At 39.8% G+C, this 18,188-nt stretch overlaps 2 protein-coding genes across 6 annotated transcripts in view; both read left to right on the top strand.

Moving 5' to 3' along the window:
* Positions 1-18,188, top strand: part of LOC131325756 (uncharacterized) — a 336,707-nt gene that overhangs the window by 299,238 nt on the left and 19,281 nt on the right. The gene's annotated exons all lie outside the window — the stretch shown is intronic.
* LOC131325773 (protein NLP2-like) lies at positions 8,836-12,536 on the top strand. Its single transcript, XM_058358217.1, has 5 exons — positions 8,836-9,218; positions 9,304-9,536; positions 9,665-9,739; positions 11,217-11,399; positions 11,568-12,536. The coding sequence occupies exons 1-5, from the start codon at positions 9,145-9,147 to the stop codon at positions 12,377-12,379; spliced, it is 1,377 nt and encodes a 458-aa protein (XP_058214200.1). The 5' UTR covers positions 8,836-9,144; the 3' UTR covers positions 12,380-12,536.

The raw sequence follows: 18,188 nt of genomic DNA, 5'->3' as shown, positions 1-18,188 counted from the left end.
TTTACAGACTCCGAGTATAGAAACTAGATAATCGGGCATCGTAGAGTCTAGTCGTGGGTTGATATGTGGTATGCGAAGGTACGGGGGTGTACTTAGGGGTACGGTGAGGACGTGTGTATTTGAGTATATGCGATATGGTAGATTGTTGGTCTTATAATACCATGCGATTGATTAAATGGTCTTTGGATTTAATTGAATGAATGGATGTTTGTGAAATGGGAAGCGGAATGAAAGTGAATAACTAATGGACAGAGTATTGTAGGAATTTATGTATGGGCTTAGTACGTCATGTAAGATGCGGGTATGTAAACAAAAGAGGAGGCATGAACATGTATATTTGTGGAGTCACATAATGACTAATTAAAATTCAGTGGTATAACCGTTAAAGGGATGATGAAATTGATTATGAAATGATGTCGATTGTGAAAAGTGTGAAAGGAGACCCAAGTGGTCGTTATTGAGGGAAAAGACTCGGGGTGACCCTGCGCTCGAGGGAACTAGACCCGAGGTGACCCAACTGATTCATATTATTGGAGGAAAAGACTTGGGGTGACCCTGCGCTCGAGGGAACTAGACCCAAGGTGACCCCACCTGATTATTGTTATTGAGGGAAAAGACTCGGGGTGACCCTGCGCTCGAGGGAACTAGACCCGAGGTGACCCTAGTGATTATTTGATGGGAAATACCGGATTAAAGGAAAAGAAAGGTTTTGCAATTAAGGGATTTAATGAAGATCAATGTGGACACGAGAAAGATTGTACTACCATACGAAGAATAATAAGATATTTTGATTTGATTATAGACAAATGTGGGATGACGTGAGTTTAATAACGTAACTAGTTAAAGAAGTAAACGGATAGTGACATTGATCTGAAGTCTAGGACTCTTAGGCGATAATTCGCAGCTTGTTGGTAGTCATTTGTGGTATAGGCGTATCTGTCAGTACTCATCCATTCTCGGTGCATGGTTCATTCAAATTACATATAGCTTGAGTTTAGAATTTTCTACTGGGCTAGTGTAGCTCAACCAAATCTTTCTTTTCAGGTTCTGATGCCGGGCAAATTATTGCATGCATTGTGTGCTTGACAGTAAAAGACTTTTGGAAGCTGACTTCACTGGTTATTTCGTCATCTTTGTGAAGATCTCATTTTGTTAAAGGTGGTTTTGTAACTAATTATTACTGAATTTTCTTTTGACTAAAGTTGTAATTATCTAAACTTAAGGACTTGTTTGTAAATTAAACAGGTGGGAAACTCATTTGGGTAACGTATATGATGTGCGAGGTTTCTCTTTTATTGAAATGTATTACTTTATTATGTTGAAAATCGAGGGCGTGACAACCTTCACTTGTTCGGTCGTTCTCTCTTGAGCTTCCTTAAGGCGTTGACGAAGGTTAAGTTCCTTTTGAGAGAATAAGTATTTCAAACTTTTATGATCGGAAAAGACTTCAAACTTCTCACCATACAAGTAATGACGCCAACTTTTCAAAGCAAATACGACGGCTGCAAGTTCTAGATCGTGTGTCGGGTAATTCCGCTCATGTGTTTTCAACTGTCGTGACCCATACGCTACCACTCGTCCCGCCTGCATCAACACGCATCCCAACCCTTCCTTAGACGCGTCACAATACACAGAGTAGCCAACTCCACGGTCGGGCACAATCAAAACCGGCGCGGTAGTCAATCGCTTCTTTAACTCCTCAAAGGCTGTCTCACACGAGACACTCCAAACGAATCGGGTCCCCTTACGTGTCAATCTAGTCATTGGTGCCGCTAAACGAGAGAAGTCTAAAACGAAACGGCGGTAGTACCCAGCCAAACCCAAGAAGCTTCGAATCTCTAATACGTTCTTTGGTCGCTGCCAATTCATAATCGACTCTATCTTTCCGGGATCAACAGACACTCCACCCTTCGAAACCACGTGGCCTAAGAATTTAACTTCGGATAACCAAAACTCACACTTACTAAGTTTAGCGTATAGCTGGTGCTCTCTCAAAAGTTCAAGAACGATGGTGAGGTGGGCTTGGTGTTCCTCCTCCGTAGGCGAATAGATCAAAATATCGTCCACAAAGACGACGACGAAGCGATCAAGATAAGCACGGAAAATACGATTCATCAAGTCCATGAATGTAGCTGGAGCGTTTGTTAGTCCGAAAGGCATAACAACGAACTCATAATGGCCATAACGAGTGCGGAAAGCGGTTTTAGGGATGTCCTCTCTACGAACCCTCAATTGGTGATAACCGGACCTCAAGTCGATTTTAGAAAAACAAGTGGCACCCCGAAGTTGGTCGAACAAATCATCGATTCTAGGCATGGGATACTTGTTCTTAATGGTGACTCGGTTTAGCTTACGGTAGTCAATACACAAACGGAGTGAACCATCCTTCTTTTGCGCAAAAAGAGCCGGTGCTCCCCACGGAGACGTACTTGGACGAATGAATCCTAGGTTCTCCAGTTCTTGTAACTGAGTCTTTAGCTCTCTCAATTCGGCGGGTGCGAAACGATATGGAGGTACGGAGATAGGAGCGGTACCGGGAAGTAGATCAATGGTGAACTCAATCTCTCGCTCGGGAGGTAAACCAGGTAACTCTTCCGGGAATACATCCGGAAAGTCGCAAACCACTAAGGGTAACTCCCCACGCATGAAGGCATCCTCATCTAACGTCAAACTCGCCAACAATGAATAAACCGACCCTAGCTCACGAGGCCCACATAAATAAGGTTCCAATGGTTCTCGACGCTCCCCAAAGAATTCAAAACAAGGACCTTCGGGTGGACAAATACGAACTCGACGCTTAAAACAATCGATGGTAGCATGAAATTTGGATAGCCAATCCATTCCCAAGATAAGATCAAACCCCGACATTCCTAAAACGATGAAGTCGAACATGAAACGACAATCACGGATAACCAACTCACAATCTCGACAAATACGATCAAGAGGTGTTCTACCCCCTAGAGGTGTTTCGACAAACAAAGGAGGACTAATAGTTTCCGATTCCAATTCCAAAGTACACACAAATGATGCAGCAATGAAAGAATGCGATGCTCCAGAATCAAAGAGTACTTTAGCAAATGAGTTGAACAAAAGAAAAGTACCCCTCACAACAGAAGTTTCCGGAACCTGAGAAGTGGTAGGTGGGATAGCAGAAGTGATGTTGAAAACTCGCCCCTGGGTACCCTGACCCTGCATAAAACCCCCTCTCTGACCAGAACCCTGAGCAGGCGCGGAAGAACTCGCTCCCTTATCAACCCCGGAACTCTGAGTTGACGTAGTCTGACGAAAGTAAGGCTGCTGCTGCCTCTGAGTACCCCTAAACGGCTGGCCCACATTACGCCCCGTTCCCGGCTGCTGCACAGAACCTGACTCACTGCGCGCTCCCGACCCCTGAGGACAACTCCTTGCGAAATGATCCGTTTTACCACAAATATAACAAGTTTCCCCGAGGCGTGGACACTGAGCACGAACGTGTCCAGGTTGATTACACTTATAGCACACGGTTGAAGGTCTAGACAAAGCACCCTGGATCCCCAAAGAAGAAGGCGGCCTAAAGTTCGACGAACTACCCTGCGGTGTCTGAGATGGTTCCCTTGTCCTTTTCCTCCCTTGGCTTCCAAAGCTCCCCGATGAAGAACTCGTGTTCACGGTTGGTTGTCGTGGTTCCCAAACCCCTCTATTACGTTGCGCCTCTTTCGGTATCTCAATGCTCCTCGCACACTCAACTACCTCGGCGTATTTTGTCTTGCGTTGTACCATTACCATCCTCCTTACAGTGTTGTGCAGTCCTTTCTCAAAGCGTCTACATTTCCTCTCTTCCGTCGCCACCAACTCTGGCGCAAAGCGAGATAAAGATTGGAATTTTTGTGCGTACTCCGACACGGTCATGCTTCCTTGCTCTAACTTTTCGAATTGGTCCCTCAATTGCTCACGGCTAGTTGCTGAAAAATACTGCTCCTCAAATAACGCCTCAAATTCAGCCCATGTCAAATTCTCAATGTCTGGCTCATCTACTTGAGCTGCGGTCCTTGCCGCTCTCCTTGCATCTTTCCTACTTTCAAGAACGGATTCCCACCATTCACCGGCCTCCCCAACTAGTTGCACAGCCACGATACCTACCCTGATGGTGTCTTCAGTGATATTGAGAGCTCTAAAAAGCTTACGAATCTGAGCTAGCCAATGGTCCGCCACCAAAGGGTCGCTACTAGTCCCATCGAACACTGGAGGGTTTCTACGGCTAAACTCTCGCATCGCCACGATAGCTCGATCCTCAACATTCTCCCTAGGTGCTTGGTTTAGAAGATTTGCAGCTGTAAGTGCTGCGACGAGATCCCTAGCAAACTGATTTTGAGCTTGAGGTACTCCTGCACCTCGACCGATCCCAGCCCCCAAATTCCCACCTGGGTTCTCCCCATGCTGACTAACCTCGTCCTCAAGAGGTACCCCACGGCCACGACCACGGCCTCGACCACCCCGGGTCCCAGCCCCAACTCGTCTGACACGGGTCTTCGGAGGCATCTTACTACATGATATACAAAAGAAACTATTAACCACAACATTAAAACTATGGAGTTGAAGCCCTCAACTTCGCAACACGGGTTAATAGCTCTACACCACTCTACGATAATGAAAAATGCAATGCCAAGTAATCACATGAATGTTAGTCACACAAGCATGCACAAATTATGTTAGAAGGCGCGACATTTTGAACCCATGAGACAAAACGTCTCCCCACGGTCTCAAGGTGTTCTAAACCTATGCTCTGATACCAAGTTGTCACGTACTCGATTTTAAACATAATTATAAGTGATTTACATAATAAAAATACTCACAAATATCCGTACGGTACCCAAAAGATCACTGTGTTCTCATTTCCTTAGTTAAGCTTCCAAATTCACAAAGTTTCCAAAATATTACAATATAGGCTCAACGGCCCCAAATCAACATAAGTATCAAATGTCGAAAGAGGATTAAGGGTTACAATATTCCAAATCAAAAGAATTACAATTTAAGTTACGAATACATCTTTCAAAATAAATTTACAACGATGAATAAGTAACTCCTTCGGTTAGCTTTCAAAAATAATGACCACACTCCAAGCACGCCAAGCAATGCAAGCTAGGGTTCCGGGTTAGCACCTGAAAATAATATAAGGCTTGAGCTACACTAGCCCAGTAGAAAAGTCTACGCAAACTCTATATGCAAATGAGCGAGACGAATGAACAAATGATAAAAGATCACAAGACAACGGAGGAAGCACAACTTTCATGAACAAGTGTCCCAAAATCTCCAAATTTTCTTTTATTCAACCCATAAATCATATCCGTTCAAATCGTGTCTCAACATGTCGTGTCATTTATGTGTCTGAGCCGAAGCTCCTGCCGGGCTAATTTTGGGACCCCGATATCCCCTGCCAAGCACCCACCTTGAAGGTTAGGCCTTGAAAAATTATTATGAGCATAAGCTCCTGCCAGGCTAATTATGGGACCCTGAAATCCCCTGCCAGGCACCCACCCGTCGATGGGCCCTGAATGTTCGCGCGTCGTTCACAAGTTCAAGTGTATCGTTCGTACAAATATTGTGCAAGAGGCCCATATTTACCATTTCAAGAATTTCACAAATACGGACATATCCAAGTTGGATAACTCAATGATCCTGACATCATGCATTTACCCAAGCCATCATCATATATAATAAACAAATCATTGTAGCCCCTGGAAAGGCATTTAGGCTTGGAAAAGAAAAGTGGAACGGTACAGGAGAAGTTTTGCTTTTCACTGGTGGTCTACCGGTAGGGAACATGGAGCTACCGGTAGGAATTGTAAACAGTGGGTGCAAGTTTCAGCTGGTAAGAGTTCTACCGGTAGAGATAAAAATACTACCGGTAGGTGGGAAAAAAATTAACAATCCTACCGGTAGGGAATAAGTCCTACCGGTACAAATGCAAAACAGAAAGGCCACCATTTTTGTACGAGGAAAAATCTGAGACAGGCTACCGGTAGGAGAAAAGTTCTACCGGTAGGAAGCTAATTTTCTGGCAACACAACAATGTTCTACCGGTAGAAAGAACGGGCCTACCGGTAGGAATCCGGAATTTGGCGATTTTTCATCAGATAACAGATTTTGAGCCAGACCAAACAACAACCAATACCAGCTCAAACAAAGCATGAAAATACTCAAATAAGACATAAGAGAACCCAAATAACATATAAAGAGAGGTAGAATTTCCTACCTCGAGTATCCAAACCGAAATCAAGAAGATTATGCAAACCCTAGCTTCCGGAGTCCAAATCAAGCAACAATACGCCGAACCAAGCTTTGTCCAACACGATACAAGCTCGAATATACTAGTAGACGATGGAATTAAGCTTGATTGTTGTGAGTTTTGAGTGGTTGAGTGAGAGAGTGAGAGAGATCGAGAGACGAGAGAGTGATGAGATGAAATTGAAAAAAGAAAAGGATTTCTCCTGGTATACACGGCACACACATGCACTAATCACACGAACGCTCATGGCTTTTAACTTCTCACATTTTGACCCCCAACTTTAATATTCTCATTAATCCACCACTTTTTCATTTATAAAATAACAAAATTATAAAATGAATTTACGGGTCTCTACATTATTCCACCAAACTCTTTTGGACTTTTCTTGGTTTGTTGTCATTCAAATTTTTCCGTATTTGCTAGTTTTGCGCATAATTCTTGTATATTATTGATTCGTCTCAAAAAGATGATTCGGAAAAGTAAAAAAATAATAATAATAATTTTACCCAAATATTTTTGAAAATATCCACACAAAAAAAAAAAAAAACTTCAAAGCAAGCTTTTTGGACTGGATATTTTTAAAAATAGTTGGATAAAAGTTGTAATGTTTATACTTTTTCTATTCATCGCGACAAAAAAAAAATCAATAACACAAAAAATTTAGGCGCAAAATTAGCAATTGGAAAACTAATTGAATAAAGATAAAAAAAAAAGGTCTCAGAAGAGAACAAGATCGTAAGTCAACAACCGTTGTATCTACACACACTGAAAATTGGTCGCAATATGAGAATCTCTACGAGTTTAACATAAACGATTTGAGATATTCATTAAATTTTTCAAGTGCCTTCATGAGATATCAACTCAATTCAATATTTGTAAGTGGAAAGTGAGATGTAATCATGGGAGATTTCCGGTTCGGTCCTGTGTGGAAGGAGTACATCCTTATGAGTCCCGCGCGTATTTATTTTGTAAATTCATGTCTAACAAAATTCTCCCATGCGCATTTACACCCACTCTCTTCATTCCTTCCAAAAGCATGCCCTCCTCTCCCTCCACAGTCCACTCGTACGGGGGTGTTGCCCTTTTTAAAAAATTTTTTTTAAAAAAAAAAGATAATTTCAAGCTCAAAAATCACTTATTTACTTAAATAATTTTCCTACTAATATAAATCTTGTTTGATACATTTCATTAAGATCTTTTAAACGATGCAAAAAAAATTAAAATTTTTTTTATTTATTATATTTAAATTTAAAATTATCTTTTTTTTAAAAAGAATTTTTTGAAAAAGAAGAACACCCCTGCTCCCCTCTCTGTCACACACTTCCCCATAAATCACTGGCGCGGGCCTTTTCACGTGCAAACACAGACTTTTTATGTCAATGAGCCCTTCGGAAAGTCTACAGTTTCCGATCGGGAAATCCCGATCGGCATTCCCACCCTCCGTTGGGCAAGCTCTGGCCATCAGATGACCGATCCGAACCGTCCAAAAATTTAAAAAAAAAAATCTGAGTGGGCGATCGCGAGAATAAACGGCATCCGACATGTGTAAGTAGCCGATCCAAGCACTTCATTTTTGGATGATCCAAACACTTCATTTTTGGCTGATCCAAACACAAAAATGGAGTGCTTGGATCGGCCACTTACGCATGTCGAATGCCATTTATTCTCACGAGAGCCCACTCAGATTTTTTTTCTAAAATTGTTGGACGGCTCGGATTGGCCGTATGATGGCCGGAGCATTTCCAGTGGGACGTCGGGATTCCGATCGGGAAGTGTAGACTTGCTGATGAGCCCTTTGCTAGTCTTCCTGATTAGAGTGTACAACGTGATGACGCTGACAGCTGAACCCCCTCCTAGGAAGGGTTCGCGGCAATTCCGAGAGCGGTTAGGTGCCGTCCCTTTTTAAAAAAAATATGCCTTCTTCTTTTTGCTTTCGAAAAGAATTTTTTTAAAAATTTCTCTTACTTTTAACATTTTTTTCTATCTCTCTCCACTTATTATCTTTATTATTTTTCAAAAAACTTTTCAAAACACAAACCAAACACAGCAGTAATTTTAAGTTCAACTATAACGAAAATAAAAAATAATTTTTTAATTTTTTTCACCGTTTAAAATATCTCAATGCGATCTATTAAATAAGATCTATATTGATAGAAAATTATTTGGGTAAACACATAATTTTTTAGCTTAAAATTACCTTTATTTTTCAAAAGTTTCTTTTCTGATTTTATGAGAAACTAGAACACCTACTGGAGTAATATTTTGACGAAAGGGATTATAAAAAAAAAAAAGGCTCATTGCAAAATAAACATAAACATGATGGATTCGTTTCTAAGTTTAGAAAAGTTTTAATTTTGTTTTGTAATTATTATTTTATTTTTCTTTTCAATTATTATCTTATTTCTTCAATTATTATTCTCATTTATCTCTCTATGTCGATTCACTCATTATATGTCTCTCTCCGGTCATTACTCTATTTCTCTTTTTATTCACTACCAAAACTAGCTAAAATACCCATAATTACCAAACCAACAAAGCCAAAACAGTCTTAATAATGGTAAAGAGTCGTAAAGACGTACTCGTAAGTGACTGTCTGTTCTATTGAACGGAAAACCCAACCAGAGTGAAGCCATCAAACCCCTTTCACAAAGAAACAAGCAAATTAATGAAACGAATGAAACCAGATCAAAATTAGCATCGGTATTGGATAGCTGTCCGGTGGCTGTCCAACTACCCATAGCGAAGTCCGTTTACCTTCCTACATTCATGGATTACCGTCGTGATCAACCACGTGTTTGACGCCGTCTTCCTTTAGGAAACGCCAGAAGCCAGACTCTGGATTGAGCTTTGACCTGAGGTAGACGAAAAGATACGAAGCGATGCCCGATAGCATGAAGTCCCCGATACCCGATATCCTAGAGCCCCAGATACCTGATGTCAAGGAGTTCCTACGGTACGTTTGATTTTGATTTCTAAGGCTTCAATTACAATTAATAGCCTTCTAATCAAGCGCACTTTCCACTACATGCAAGAAATAGATCGCACACTGGCGGTGGCGGAAAAGACCGGCGTGGCTCTGGTGGCGGTGGCAGTAGCGGACAAGATCGGCGTGGATCTGGTGGTGGGCGTGGCTCTGGTGGAGATCATCCTGATAAGGGAGGAAAGAAGAAATCAGAAAAGGGAAAAGGGACAGCTTCCTGTATAATTCGTCGTGAGGATCTTGAACTACATTTTGGCAGTAAACGTGAAGATGTTGCGAAGATCTTGGACGGTAAGTTATTGCTTGCTATCTGTTTCTTGTTTTGAATTCACTAACTCTCTAAGGAGAGCTGGGTTATTCTGTTGGAAGCAATATAACAATACTGTTTTCTTGTTTTCTATATATCCTTGCTCATGCAGTTAGCGTGTCCACCCTTAAGCGCGTCTGTAGGGATAAAGGGATTCCTCGGCGGCAAAATCGAGCAAGCAACAGTGGTAATTCCTCCCCCTCCTTCCTAGTCACCTGTTTGAATAGTTAAGAAGAGAGAAATGGATAACCAATAGGGAATGACTTCGGTGTCCCCGGTCATTTTGGGGATACCGTAACTTTTGGCATAACAAAATCACTATGAGCATAATCAAAATCTATTATGAGTATAACCAAAACCATTATAAGCATAACAGAACCATAACAAGGCATAACTTAATTGTTATGCCTTGGTTGAGTTTGGTTATGTCTTGATTGGTTTTTTAGATATTCCTTAGTTATGCCTTATTTGGGTTCTGTTATGCTTGTAATGAGTTTTAATTATGCTCATAATGATAAAGTTATGTCAAAAATTACGGTGTCTCCAAAATAACTGGGGACACCATAGCATCATCCCAATCTATAATACCCTAACAATCCAATTTTTTAATCCATACAAAAAATAAGTAATGATCAGCACTGTCCTGACAAAAGGTTACGATTTTTATGATTCACATAATATGACAACCTTTATTTCCTTCTATCACCTATCTTTCCCTAACAGAGATGAGGATACTAAATAAAGAGGATACAATACAAATATCTATTTATCTTGCCTTTTATCTTCGCCCCCTCTTCCTAGTCACCTGTTTGGATAACTAGAGAGCAATGGAGTGCGATAACACAATCCTTAATCAAATTTTTATCTGTCCAAAAGTTAAAGGTGCAGAAAGGGAATGCACGTATTTATGTAACGACCCGGATCCTCGCACCACGACCAAGACATAGCAAAATTCTCACCAACTCAATAAACAACAAACAAACTGAAACGCCGTCACCCACTTCCTTAATATTTACAAATCTTTTTTGGTATTTGAAACTTACTCTAGTTCCTCCTTCCACGTACCGCCGTTACTCTCCCTCTAAACAAAATTCAGAATTTCACCCAATCACTCAAGCACCTAATATCAAAATACACGACTTCCACATCTGCTCCTAAAATCTCCATCCTCCCCACCCAGTCGAGACCGTTCCTGGTCCTCCCTTTTGTTCCCATATTTGTTGCTCTTGTTATCCTCATGATTCCCCACCAAAATCCCCTTAATTTGTTTCCACGTTCCTAATAGATTTAACCATTCAATTACCCATATTTCTCATACTAATATGACTGTCATCCTTCAACCACACAAAGAATTGTACACGTGTAAAACTAATTAACTCCAATTTCCTAAGTAATCTCTTTAGCATCTTTCATCCCTATTATTTACTCATATATCCACAAACCTTCCAATTATATATATTAATCTCCATTATTAACTGTTAACCGGAAGAAACATGAAGTACGAGTCTCACAATTGATTACCAATTTTGTCCCTAAGTCTTGCTGACAATGGGTACCTGTTTTTATGATCCATATAATTGAACCTTCTTTGTTTTTCTTTCTACTATTCACTCCTCTTCTATTTTCTCTCATTCCTAATTACTTCTTTTCTTTTCTCCAAACAGTCGGGAGACCTCCTGATCAACATGGAGAAAGGAATACATCAACCGCATGCAAGACGCCATTGCATAATGTGCATGCTAGAATGGAGGGAGAACCGGATGGCCAAAATCAGGAGGCAAATGAGTTTCAACGAGATTTAATTGAACACTCAATTGCTTTGAATACAGAAAATGATTCAACAATAGGTATCGTGAAAACCCCTCCTTTCATGATTCTTCTCCTGTAATTATCTTATTGACTTTGTGAAAAAGCAGGGGGTTCCTCTGAATGGGCATGTCGAGTGAAAGATCAATCTCCTACTTTTCATGATTCTTTCCCTGATCATTGTCACAATTCGGATTTTTGTATTTCAGCTGTGTACAGTGAAACTGAAGCAGCAAGGGGTTCTTCTAAATGGGCGTTTCAACTGGAAGGTCAAACAATGCAGTACACTACCTATCCATATCACAATGATCTTGTGTTTTCACAACCTCAGATAGCATCAATAGAGGTGCCAAATGAGAACATGGGGAGTTTGCAAGATAGGAGAGATTTGTTAGCTTCACAAGTAGTAGCTGCACAGCAAGAGCCTCTTTCGGAGGGAAATGTCTTTGGGTTTGGTAACTGGACAGTCGGTTCATGTTCTGATCTTGCTCCAACCCAACCCATGCATCCTTTTTCCCACGCAACGGGAAGTTCAGAAAATCTGGAAAATTTGCTAGCTTCCGTGGATGAGCATTTTATGGAGGGAAATGTCTCTGGATCTTCAATGTCAGATCCTGCTCTGAGCCAACCCATGCGTACTATCCACCACACAATGGCTATTCCCTACATGATGCCTCTTCCCACAGAAAGGCAAGATAAGGGTTCTGTGAAGATAGAGGCAACATATCAGGGTGACAATATAAAATTTCAATTCCCTCTCACATCAGGAATTAAAGAACTGAAGGAAGTAATGTCAAAGACACTGGAGCGCAAGCTTGGTAGTTTCAAGGTTAAGTATAAAGATGAGGATGGGGAATGGATTTTAATGGGCCTTGACGAGCATGTAAGGGAATATCAGCAACTTCTCTTGGGAAATAAAGTAACCACCAAACTAAAGGTTCAGAATAAGGTTCCCAATACCACGAATTGTGATAACTGCAAATGTAATAATTGTAGGTCATTGAAGCGGAAAAGACCATAAGTATGTTTAGTTGTAGAATAATATTACATGGTTGACAACCATGTTCTTTGTGTAACGGAACATTTCCTGGCCAACTTTCCCTCTGCTAAACTAGAATATTTTTGGTAATGTTGCATTCAGCAGGCCTCTCTTTGTTTTGGCCTAGGTTTTACCTAAACTTGGTTGCTGATATTTGTTTGTGCCTGTGGAAATCTCATTCTGTTGGGGTTTTCTTTATCATCTTTTAATGCGGGGATTATTTGTGTTCGCCATCATTGTTAGATCATGTGTGTGCATGGTGAGGACTGAGGATGATGAGATTATGGGGACAATGGGCCTCTAGACCCTTTCTGCTCAGAAGAAGTGTTTCTGCAGTGGTCTGCATTTTAGAATATCTTCTAGTACAGGTTGCTGCTAGTTTGGAAACCTCATTTCTATGATGATCTCTGTGGTTTTGCTTCTTTTTTTTTGCAAAAAAGACAATTGTTTGTTTTGACATTATGAATTTCTCACATTCTTCTATCATCGAAACAATATATCTATCTTGTTGAAAAAAAATAATCTTATGTCAAAACAACTGCCCTAGTAATGTATAATCCCAGCTCAAAGTCAATTTCCATCGATTTGAAATGTATAAAACCTTCTTCCACTGCCTTTGAGCTAGTGCAGGCCACGTAAAGCGCAACGACATGGTATAAACACCTATGTTTTTTTCTCAAATTGTTACCAGAAACACCCCTAACTTTCATTGTTTCAAACATAAGATGAAGTAGTAGCTGCTATGCAAGGTAGGTTGGTCAAGTTTGATGTAGATGTACTCGCCCTCTTCTCTATGTAATATAAAGTTTTAAAAATCAAGAGATGATGGCCCTATCCCAAGTCCAAGCGAACAAGTGCTTCCAAAGTAGTTGCGGAGTGACAAAATTATGTCCAGGATAATTGCTAAGGACAATCTGAGCATTTTTTTGCACCTTGATTAATATGTTTGAAATGAATTGCACTAAAAACTATGGAAAATTTTGATCTTGTCATTAACAAGTTTTCACTAGGGATTTTTTTACAATAGACCCTAATGAGCTATCACACCATATCCCCAAAAGGTATCCATATGATTGGATACCGTTTATTGTGCAAATGTGTCTCAATTATATATCTATCAAGAGATCAATATGATTTTTGGTACACATAATATGCTCAATTTTCAGAAAAAAATGAACGATTCAAGTCACAAACTTAGGGCTTGTTTGATAACCTAAATTCAAAACTTAAAACTAAATCAATTAAGAAATAAGTGATTCAGTAGGTTTGATAACGATATTATATATTGCTTAACAAATTAAGTGCTACTTAAAATGTAGGCTAAAAAGTTGAAAAAAATTAAATAGCTTTGAGCTACTTAATTCTAGCTGAATTCTTGTGTACTTGCATTTAATCAACATACCATCACCACAACCACTCCCACTCCCACCACTACCACCACTCCTACAACCACTCCACCACCACCACCACTTCGCCGCCGCCATCACCACCACCATCACTCCCGCCACCACTCCTCCACCACTCCCACCACCACTCCTCCACCACCATCACCACCACACCATCACCACTCCTCTATCACTCCATCACCACCACCACCATTACCACACTGCCACCACCACCACCACACCATCGCCGCCGCCACTGCCACCACCACAATGCCACCATTGCACAACTATCACTCCACCGCCATCACTCACTACCACCATTACATCACCATCACTCCACCACCATTACACCACTATCACCAGCACTCCAACATCGCCACCACCACCACTCCATCACCACCAACACACCACCACCACCACAATCAGCATTCCACCATTATTATAAGTACATTATGACCATTAGTAAATTAAAAGAGAATCGAAACTAAAATTAATTTATCATTTTTTTAATTCAATACTTAATATGTTTACCAAATAACTTTTCATCTTAAAAAATTCAGCATTCAGCTTTTAGTACTTAATTTTTTGGCATTCAATTTAAGTTTTATCAAACAGGCCCTAAACTTTAGTGGTTCACAATTGAGGGCAGTGTTTGCGAATTCCTAGCAAAATAAGGACAACGACAATGTCAACAAGGAGAAACTTTTATAGTTTTATGCACCGGGGATACCAAAGGGGGTTGGTATCCCCTCTGGTCCGTTTCGCACTTTTCGGCCATTTCTGATCACATTTTAATGATCGGCTATATCATTTTGTAGAGTTCCGTGAGAACTTTATTCATACCAAAAATCGTGTTCATCGGACTTTATTTGACACATGATCGGCACATGTGAAAATCTCCAAAAAATCAAAATTGGGTTCCGATTCAGTTTGTTTTTGGATCCAATTTTGATTTTCTTCAATTTTCACGTTTGCCGATCATGTACCTACTAAAGTTCAATGAACACGATTTTTGGTATAATTGAGGTTTTCGCCGAACTCTACAAAATGAACGTAGCCGATCATCAAAATATGATCAGAAAATGGCCGAAAAATGCAAAATGGACTGTAGGGGATACCAACCCCTTGATACCCCTGGAATACATAAAAGTTTCTGGTGAAGGTCTTTTAAAAGGAGGTGGGTGTTGAGCATAAGGAGAAATGTTTGTTGGGATTCACAGCAATGTTCTGAATATCGTACCAGTCAGGGTACCGGTTTTCCTACTAGTACGGTACGTACCGGTACCGGTCAAATACCGGGTACCATTTCGGATTGATCGCTATTAGTGTTATTTTCAGACTTAAAAGAATTTATAGTATAATATACACTTTTTTAAAATAAATAAAAAATAAAAAATCCGGTATTTGTCCGGTACCGTCCGGTATTTGCCCGGTACCGTCCGGTATTGTCCGGTACTTGAAGAAAAAAATGAATTTAAAAGTAGTCTGGTACCATCCGGTATTGTCCCCACCGGTATTTGAGCCGGAACGGAATTAGAGATGTAGAGTACTGGATTTTGTCAAAAATGGTATGTACCGGCCAGTACGGAACGGTATAAATAACATTGATTCACAGAGAAACGTATGAGGAGTTTGGAAGGGATCCGGAAGATGAGGGTATAACTTCTGACTTGGTGAATTTTGAGAGTTACAAGGACTTTTAAAAGGAGGTAGGTGTTGTTCTAATTTAATTTTTTACTCTAATATTATTTATTTTGATGTTTGAAATATCAGATACATGTGATATTACGTGGGTTTCTGAGGGAGAAAATGCTTTTAGAGATTATTATGGGTTGTTGAAGGCCACTCAGACTTGGTCTGCTTGATCTACTCCAAAATACTTGATTTTATTTGTTGATGTCTTCTTTTCTTTCTGTTTTCTCTTTCGCGCTCATCCCTACGTGGGTGCATGTTTTGTTGGCCGCTTGTCCGGTATTGCACTGATTGGAGATATGCAACATATGTTCCATCTGTTTTGAGCATCTGTTTATGTGAGGTCCGGAAATGTTCTGCATGATGTTTAGACCTCCTTTGTGGATGTTATATCCCCTCTCTTAGAATGACTTCCCGTTTTATGTATTTTCTTCATTATTTTCAATGAACTATCCTATCATTTGAAAAAAAAAAAAAACCACTAATACTTAGCCTCCTATTTCTTCTCCAACATATTAGCACTAGTTGGTTGCATACATTGCCTATAAATCTAATTCCTACTATTATTCTCTTACTCCTCTCATAATTCTTTTACTAGTTTACACCATAAGTACCTAATATTAATTCTCCTTTGATCAGAGAGCAATTTCCACTAAAAATCCAATTCGTTTAATTTATTCTATATATTTGAGATCGAATGTCATTAATTATTTGACTGTCGAAAAACTACATGGTTGGTGAGTTCAATTCGCTGCATAGAAGATAACTTGAAGGTCATTGTATCTTGGAAAAAGATCGAGCACCATATAACCCAGATCGAGCACCATATAACCCGGTGCACGAGGGGGTATATCGTTCCTTAGGAGAGCGCTATCACGTGCCTCGACCACCCCACTGGCAATTCTGTTCCTTTATCTTTCTATTTATTTTTTGTGAATTTGTTGATGAGTATTTATTTAGAATTATTATTCTACGAGAAAATTCTTATTTCATTTATTTTCTCCGACAGTAGACAAGGCTTGGACAGATTTTACAGGTTGTATGAGGCTTCTAGTACTGATAGATCAAGTTTAATCGCTGCTATGAGGCTTCTAGTACTGATAGAGCGCTATCACGTGTCCCGAATTGTTTTTCATTATCTTGATAACGATGAACTCGAGTGGGCCTCTAGCATTGCCGCTCCAAACAAAGTCCAAACATGGTTTTTAAATGACGAAATTGTTCTTGCATGGAGGTATTGTGGGTGAAACGAGAGCTGCGGCGGCTTTTCCTCCGGAATGCCACTATGAGGAATAGGAGAAGCGATTAACGATAAGAAGAGTTGAATCATCTTGGATTTCCTATTTTGCCACAACAGAATCAAGTTTTTCATATAGCTCCTTCCATTGTTGCATTAACAGGACTCTGTTGATTCAACAATGGAAAGCTCTGTGAAAAAACATGATTCTGTCGTTGCGAAACAATAAATACATGATGATTCTCCTCCTCTCGCTGTTAATCTTCATGGTTTCCCTATTCCTCATGGTTAAAGATAGGAATGATTCCGGCGGAAAAGCCACCGAGGCTCTACTTTCATCCCTAATATCTCCAGCTGAGGACAACTTCGTCATCGAACAACCATGTTTTGACTTGGCTTGAAGCAACAATTCTAGCAGCCCAATTACATCCATCGTCAGCCGGATCATGGAAAACAATCCTGGACGTTCTACTCCACCTACCAAGGTATTAATTCACCTTATCACTACAAGAAAAATGAAAATTAGTGACGAAAAAGTGGCAACGAAATTTAATTTTGTCACTAAATGAGTATATTTGGCGACGAAAAACTAAATTCGTCACTATTTTGATAACTTTCGTGACGAAATAATTTCGTCACCAATTATGCCTGTTTAGCGACGAAAAAAATATTTTCGTCACTAAAGGTATTCATTTGGCGATAAAATACATTTTTCGTCGCCGAAAGCTTAAAAAAGGTGACAAAATTATTTTTTGTCGCCAAAGATAATCATTTGGTGACAAAAAATATATTTCGTCGCCAAATGTGAGCAATTTAGTAACGAAATATTTTTTTCGTCACCAAATACTTAACTTTGGTGACGAAAAATAATTTCGTCACCATTTTAACACTTTCAGCGACAAAAAATATATTTCGTTGTCAAATGGGTACCTTTCGTGACGAAATTTATGAATTGCGCTTTGTCACTAAATGTATTTCGGACATAACTCTTTACTAAAATCTCCGATTGAGATAATTCAAATTGGGCTTGAACAATAACTCAATTGCCTACAACTTTCATGTTTATCAAAATTGCTAATTTTAATGTTTAAATGTCCAAAATTACATTCGAAATATATTTTCATGTTAAACATATGTGTTATATATTAGATATTTCAAATATTTACTGAAAAGTGTGTGTAGTGCAGTTGGTTGGAGCTTGCGCGAAAAACTCAAGAGACTCGGGTTCGAAACCCAGCAGGAGCAAGAAAGATAGATTTTTTTTCCCTTATGAAAACATCTTTCACAACGAAAAATTTCGTCACCGATTTCTTATATTAGTGACAAAAAATTTCGTCACCAATGTGACCTATCGGTGACGAATTTTTTCGTCGTCAAAAAGCACAATAAGTGAGGAAAAAAATTTCGTCACCAATTATCCACTTTTTGGTGACGAAATATTTCGTCATCAAAAGGCACTATAGGTGACGAAAAATAG

The sequence above is a fragment of the Rhododendron vialii genome, chromosome 5a (assembly GCF_030253575.1).
Source record: "Rhododendron vialii isolate Sample 1 chromosome 5a, ASM3025357v1".
Taxonomy (NCBI): domain Eukaryota; kingdom Viridiplantae; phylum Streptophyta; class Magnoliopsida; order Ericales; family Ericaceae; genus Rhododendron; species Rhododendron vialii.
The sequence above is the reverse complement of the archived record's forward strand: the minus strand, read 5'-3'. Positions and strand labels throughout refer to the sequence as shown.